This window comes from Triticum dicoccoides, chromosome 4A (assembly GCF_002162155.2).
Source record: "Triticum dicoccoides isolate Atlit2015 ecotype Zavitan chromosome 4A, WEW_v2.0, whole genome shotgun sequence".
In the NCBI taxonomy this organism is placed as follows: domain Eukaryota; kingdom Viridiplantae; phylum Streptophyta; class Magnoliopsida; order Poales; family Poaceae; genus Triticum; species Triticum dicoccoides.
In genome coordinates this window covers 622,838,580-622,846,166 of record NC_041386.1, presented here as the reverse complement: position 1 = coordinate 622,846,166, position 7,587 = coordinate 622,838,580, and the positions used below count along the sequence as shown (strand labels likewise).

General features: G+C 46.6%; 1 protein-coding gene across 1 annotated transcript; it reads left to right on the top strand.

Moving 5' to 3' along the window:
- Positions 1–229: 229 nt before the first annotated feature.
- Positions 230–2,000, top strand: LOC119283871 (tropinone reductase homolog At2g29370-like; the record flags this gene model as incomplete). The annotated part of the gene is made up of 4 exons (XM_037563239.1): positions 230–466; positions 561–777; positions 890–996; positions 1,836–2,000. Coding segments are annotated over 4 exons (726 nt in total), but the record flags the coding sequence as incomplete, so codon positions are not given.
- Between the last annotated feature and the right edge of the window lie 5,587 nt (positions 2,001–7,587).

The window sequence follows — 7,587 nt, the reverse complement described above, 5'->3', positions numbered from 1 at the left end:
GTCGCATAAACCATTAAGAAACACCTTCTCAAGAATTTTAAATGACATTTCAATCCTTGAAGGTACTAAAATATTCGTCCTGCAAAACTAGTCAGTACTCCCTCCGGTCATTTATACTTCGCATATTAGATTTATGTCAAGTCAAACTTTGCAAAGTTTGATCAAATTTATATTAAAAAATATCGCCTTTCATAATGAATTTACCAATATTAAACTACATTTCATAACTATAAATTTGACCGGCAGCAAAGGGATAGGGTACGCCATCGTGGAGGAGCTCGCCGGGTTCGGTGCGAGGGTGCATGCCTGCTCCCGGAACGCGGCGGAGCTGGAGGAGTGCCGACGGCGGTGGGAGGAGAAGGGCCTGCATGTCACCGCCTCCGCCTGCGACGTCTTTGTGCGCGCCGACAGGGAGAGGCTCATGGACGCCGTCCGGCAGACCTTCAACGGCAAGCTCGACATACTAGTGAGTTCTATATGTGTCTGTAAACTGTGGATTTTGTGTGTCTTCTGGATTGCTAGCGCCTAGCGATCGGGAGTATGTATATGTATGTACGTAGGTGAACAACGCGGGGCAGCTGCTGGTGAAGCCCACCGCGGAGTGCACCGCGGAGGAGTACTCCAAGGTGATGGCTACCAACCTGGAGTCGAGCTTCCATCTCAGCCAGCTCGCGCGCCCTCTTCTCGTGCGCGCCGGAGGAGGCAGCATCATCAACATGTCCTCCATTGGAGGCTCCATCGGCTTCGTTGGCTCCACCGTCTATGCTATCACAAAAGGTACGTGCTCACTCCATTTCAAGATAAATCTCATATTAGTTTCAGTTTAAGTCAAATGTTGTGAAACTAGATCAGCTTCAAGTTTAAAAATGTTATTACATCATGTATGTAGGTGCAATGAACCAACTGACGAGGAGTTTGGCCACCGAGTGGGCCCCTGACAAGATCCGTGTGAACGGTGTCGCCCCAGGATTTATCACAACCGATATGATTAAAGACGTAAGCAACATAGTACTACCTCTGTTCCAAATTACCTGCCTTAGATTTCTCTAGATACAGAGGTATCTAGCGAAAATCCATTTCTGCACCTGAGCTCATCTGCACCCGCGCCGACGAAAAAAATCAAAACAAATACTAGAAAAATTCAAAAAATTCCAAATAAAATTTGTGTGATAGACATTTTGATGCGTGAGGCCCGCTCCAAAATTCAAGTCATTTGGACATATGAGCAGCTCTCAGCAAAAAAGACAAATTGGGGGTCTGTAAAAATGTTTACTGTTCATGTACTGTTTTGGTCCGATTTGTCTTTTTTGCTGAGAGCTTCTCATATGTCCAAATGACTTGAAATATGGGGCGGGCCTCAAGCATCAAATTGTCTACCATACAAGTTTTATTTGGAATTTTTTGAATTTGTTTTGAATTTTTTATGAATTTTTTTCTAACCGGGTGCAGATGAGTCTGGGCACCAAAACGCCCTACTCGGTATCTAGTGTTAGATGTATTTGTATTTAGACAAATATAAGACAGGTAATCTAGGACGGAGAGAGTACTGTATAGCCTAATGGAGTAGCAAATGTTTTCTTGTTTATAAACGAGCACCACAGTAATTTTTAACTAGGCCTGGTAAGTTTTTGGTGAGATACTAAGTTTACTTTATCCTAAAAACAAAGTAATGCGTTCACTTTTCTATGCGGAAGTAACGAGTTCACTTTGTACGAGGAGGGACAAGGATTTGGACATCACGGATATTATTTATGGATATATTTGGCCAAAAATGCTAGACACACGGACTAACCATTAACAAATTTGTGGATATTATTTGTGGATATATTTGGCAGATGGATACGGAGTACCTGGAACAGGAGCACTCCAAAACCCCGTTGCGGCGGAGTGGCAAGCCAGCTGAGATCGCCTCCGCGGTGGCATTTCTGTGCATGCCGGCGGCTTCCTTCATCGCCGGGCAGGTCATCTGCGTCGACGGTGGTCGGACCATTAGTGCTTAATTAGTCGTCATCACCGCCACTGCATAAGTTGTTAACTAATTACTTGGCGAATAAGTAGTAGGTATGTTGGGAGTAAACAAACATTAGTAAATAAATGATGCCAACTAGGAGTAACAATAACTGCCATGATGTACAGTACATGTATGTATGTGTGTACATATACGTGGACGTGTGTAGGGATGAAAACGCAACGGAAATGGACGGAACTGAGTGCTACCATATTTGTTTTCACATTTTTTTTTGCAGAAGCAGAAACGAATACAGAAACCCCGGAAATGAATACGGAAATAGATATTACCGGAAACGGACACGGAGCAAATACAAAGTGGATACGGAAACAGAAATAGGCATTGATCGGAATTTAAAAACCCCTTGAATCATACAGAAATACACACAAAAACAAACAAATTCAATGAGTTGTTAACATGGCTACAAAATAATATCATTATGTTAGCAACTTAGCGTAGTATTGTAGTTGTACCGGACAATTGCGTATATGGTCAAGCTGAGTACATGTGTGGTAGTAGAAGTTCGGCCTTAGATCCATTCTACTAATTGTGTCATTGTGTTCTCTTTGGTGGTTGGGCTACAAAGTAGCTATAGGTCTATAGTAAAAACAAAAATTCCATATTCACGAGAACGGAAAGTTCCATTTCCATGCATGTTCCACCGGAAAACACCATTCCGTTTTTGTTTTCGCTTCCGCATAAAAATTCCATTTCCACTTCCGTTTTGTAAATTTTCATTTCCGTTTTGATATTTCCTCTCCGTTTCCATTTTTCCTCCGGAAAAACGGAAAGTTTCCACTCCATTTTCATCCCTATACGTGTGTATATGTGGTGATAATTTTGTAACTACTATTGAACAGTTCAATATGAATATTGCAGGTCTGACTTGGATACTGGAGGAATTCAGAAGACCTTACAAATCAGTTTAAGAAATAAACATAAAAAGGTTTTTTTATCTATCTTGTCCTGTGTATGTAGAAGGCAGGGTGCAGAAGCCCATGTTATCCCCTTTAATAAAAACTAAATCGGCAACGCGCCTTGGTGCGAGGGTGCCGGTCCCAATGATATTGTCAAGTTGTGGAAGATCAAACAACATGATGTATTATTATGAAGGCAAGTTAAGCACATGTAACAGGACAACCGATTATCAGGTTTAAGGGTAAGAATAAACATTCACACTGTACCAAAAGAATAACATCATCGAGTTCAACACGGTCATGAGATTATAAAAGCTAACCCATCAAGGAAGCAAGACAACATCCAATTCAGCACGGGCATATGATTACAAAGGCTAATTAGCTAACATTAAGTTCAGTAATATGAGCAGGAACATAACCGAGCAAAAGCCAACAGTGGCAATAGAGAGATAAAACTACGATGCCATAGGTAGGCATACAATAGTAGCTTGGTTCAATTGCATCCATGAGTGCCATTCCATTTGAGATACGACGCCAATAATATCATTGACGTTTGTCCTACTTTCGGATGCCTCTGTTTTGTGCCCAGCTAATTTGGCAAATTTTCTCATAATTATTAAACATATCACTTTAAATATGAAAACTGATACATGCACACATATGTAATGAAATTAAACTTGACTAATGCAAGAGCAGAGTGAAAGTCTCATGAATATGGGAAGAAATGTTATAGATGTTCTGCATCCTTTTGACACTACCAATCCAAAGCGTATGTCTCTTGCCATAGTGTGATCCCCTCCGACTTTTGATGTACCTCTATCGCAACGTATTAACTCAAAAGACCAGGGCCATCCATCTTGAAAAGCTCCTTCATTTGTAGCTTGAACTTTACAATCACCTCTTCATCTGCTCCACTAATTAATAGATCATCGACATAAGGGCCAACTAGTGGATGATCCTTCCCTTCACCTTGTTGGTACATTGCATGCTCTAGTGGGGCTTTCCAAAATATAAGAGAAATCAAAGACCGGTCATTCATGCCCGTGGGCCTTGCCGTATCCCGTACAAGACTTTGTGTAGCTTCAGTACCTTTTTCTCTTCTCCCTCTTTGATGAATCCCGGTGGCTGGTTCACGTAAACCTCGCCTTCTAACTCTCCATCAAAAAATGCCGATTTTACATCCGTGTTATGTATCTGCCATGATTCATGATCTGCGAGGGTTATGAGTAATCTCACTGATTGCATCTTTGCAATGGGAACGAACATTACAAAGTTCACACCTTCATCATGCACGTACTCTTTGGCTACTAGCCTCGCTTTGTGCTTCACGGACCCTTCGGCATCTTTCTTGATCTTAAATTCTCACTTGAGATCCATGGTTTTTTAATTGTTGAGAAGATCCACAAGCTCCCATGTATTATTGTCGTGTCGACTCCAACTGTTCTTCCATATCATGATGTCAACACTACTTCGTATTTGCATCATCGCAAAGCGCCTTGGAATCGCCCCACCACCGCCATCCCTGGAACGTGTGCGGGCTTCGCCGGCAGTCCCTCCGGCTACGGCAAGGGGGAGAAGGGGTGGCTAGTGGTGACGGTGAGTAGGGTTTCCCCCGTGTCACCAGAGAAGGGCGAAGCGGGGGCCCTTCTATTTTAATCTTTACATGAAATACTAGATAGACGTATTTTAGAGTGTCGATTGACTCATTTTGCTCAGTATGTAGTCCATATCGAAATTGTTGGGGAACACACTATTTCAAAAAAATTCCTACTATCACTCAAGATCTATCTAGGAGATGCATAGCAACGAGAGGGGAGAGTGTGTCTACGTACCCTCGTAGACCAAAAGCAGAAGTGTTCAGTAACGCGGTTGATGTAGTCGAACGTCTTCGTGATCCAACCGATCAAGTACCGAACGCACGGCACCTCCGTGATCTGCACACATTCAGCTCAGTGACGTCCCTCGTCCTCTTGATCTAGCTGAGGCCGAGTGTCGGTCTCAAAACCGGTGGATCTCAGGTAGGGGGTCCCGAACTGTGCATCTAAAGCGGATGGTAACAGGAGGTAGGGGACACGATGTTTTACCCAGGTTCGAGCCCTCTTGATGGAGGTAAAACCCTACGTCCTGCTTGATTTATTCTTGATGATATGGGTATTACAATAGTTGATCTACCACGAGATCGGAGAGGCTAAACCCTAGAAGGTAGCCTATGGTATGATCGTATGTTGTCCTACGGACTAAACCCTCCGGTTTATATAGACACCGGAGGGGGCTAGGGTTACACAAGGTCGGTTACAAAGGAGGAGATATACATATCCGTATTTCCTAGCTTGCCTTCAACGCCAAGTAGAGTCCCATCCGGACACGGGACGAAGTCTTCAATCTTGTATCTTCATAGTCCAACAGTCCGGCCAAAGGATATAGTCTAGCTGTCCGGAGACCCCGTAATCCAGGACTCCCTTAGTAGCCCCTGAACCAGGCTTCAATGACGATGAGTCCGGCGCTCAGTGTTGTCTTCGGCATTGCAAGGTGGGTTCCTCCTCCGGATATACCACAGAAGAGTTCAAATAAAGGATAGTGTCCGACCCTGCAAATTAAGTTCCTAATACCACTGTAGAGAGAATAATATTTCCACAAATCTAATCTGCTGACACGTTTAGGCAACATGACATCATGCCATGGCTCGGCGATTATTCGAACCGTTTTTCTTTAACTAGCCCCGCACATAACGCGAGGCAGTTTCTTGACACGTCTTGTCAAAGCAGAGATCGTGTTCCCCTTATTACGGGATTCTCATCAATACGGACGTGGGTAACCCAACTGCGCCATCAATTACGGCGCTTGGTGGATAAGCGAGTTTTACCAGGCTAATGGAGGTGCATAGTTTAGTCTGCCCTTATAAAGAGACAAGGTCTCACCTTTTCTACCATCACCTTCTTCCTCCTCGCTTACCCATTCTTGCGCACTCGAGCTCCAACGCCCAAGTCCACATCCTTCCCCTCAACCTTCTCCAATCATGTCTGGAGCGGGAGGCAAATGGATGGCTTCCTCCGTTACAGAGGAACACATCAAGAAGCTGCGCGGAGACGGATACTTAGCCGCGAACATCACGCATCGGCTGCCCGTCGCGGGGCAGATCATTCCTACCCTGAACCTCACGAGAGGGTAGTCTTCCTCCACCACTTCCTCCGTGGACTGGGGTTTCCCCTTCATCCATTCATCTGTGGTCTCATGTTCTACTACGGGCTGGACTTCCATGATCTGGCCCCGAACTTCATCCTCAAAATTTCAGCGTTCAACGTCATGTGTGAGGCTTTCCTCCGCATCCGGCCCCACTTCGGCCTGTGGTTAAAGACCTTCAATATCAAGCCGAAGGTGGTGGGAGGCCAACAAGTAGAATGCGGCGGAGCCATGGTGGGCAAGATGCCCAATGTTATTTGGCTCGAAGGCTCCTTCGTGGAGACCATAAAGGGGTGGCAATCGGCGTGGTTCTACACTACCGAGCCGCGCGACGCCAAATGGGTGGCTGCCCCCAAGTTTCGATCCGGAATCCCCACGCGGCTCACCTCCTGGAAAGAGAAGGGCATGTCCTGGGGTTCGTCGGTAGAGCTGGACGGACTCCAGAAATGTATGCGGAATATGGCCAGCAAGAAGCTCAAGCTTGTCAACATAGTCCAGGTCATGCTCATCTGTCGGATCCTCCCGTGCCAACAACGGGACTTCAACTTGTGGGAGTTCGCCCGGCCCAGCACCAGACTCTGAGCGAGCTCTTTGACACGACACACAAGGATGTCTAGAAGGTGCTGTTCATGGGCGCCGAGGTCCCTCCCTTCCTCATCGAGGACCGCGGGCTAAGCGCCAAGCGCCAAGCGCATTCTGTGAGTTCTATACATCCTGTAGGATATTTATTTCCCCTAGCTTTACCATGTGCGGGGTCTGAGTTCCATGCCTTTGACAGGACTGGGTGGAGACGTCGGGGCAGATTAACTGTCCGGCCCCTCTGCCCGAAGACACTGCGGATGCTCTCCTGACGGAGATGCTGACTCCGGCTCCTTACAAGGTTCCGGAGAAGACCAAGAAGGCCAAGGGAACCCGAAAGAGTTCCCGACGCCAGGTGTTATCGGACTCATCATCCGATAACTCCGCGACGCACTCCTCCCCCGAAGACGAGGACAAAGATGAAGATGCTCCCCCTCCAGTCAGGGGAGACAAGAAAAGGAAGGCCGCCCCAATCGGGGGTGCCGAAGGGTCCAAGAAGAAAGGACTCTCCTTCCGGACCACTCCACCACCGCCGCCGAAGGTGAAGACGAGTGGCTGCTCAGGGACAAGCCCCTGGCGAAGTCGAAAGTATTCGAATGCCAGAGTAACTCATAGCATACCTTTGTCACACTGCCTCTCCTAACGCCGAATTATGACTATGAAGAGCGCCACGAGCCCGTATCGACAAATCGTCGGATGGCTCCCTGGGCTCGTCGGATATGGATAGCGATCCACTTCCGACTACCACCTCCCCTTGCCCTACGGACAACGCCGAGGTATTGTCTCAAGAGGCACCGGGTCGAGGGGAGACAGTCCCGGAGGCGCCTCAAGGTGACCTTCCGGACTCCGGGAGCAGAGGGAGCAAGGCTCCCGAGGGCTCCGAGTTCGGCCCTCAGCCGAACA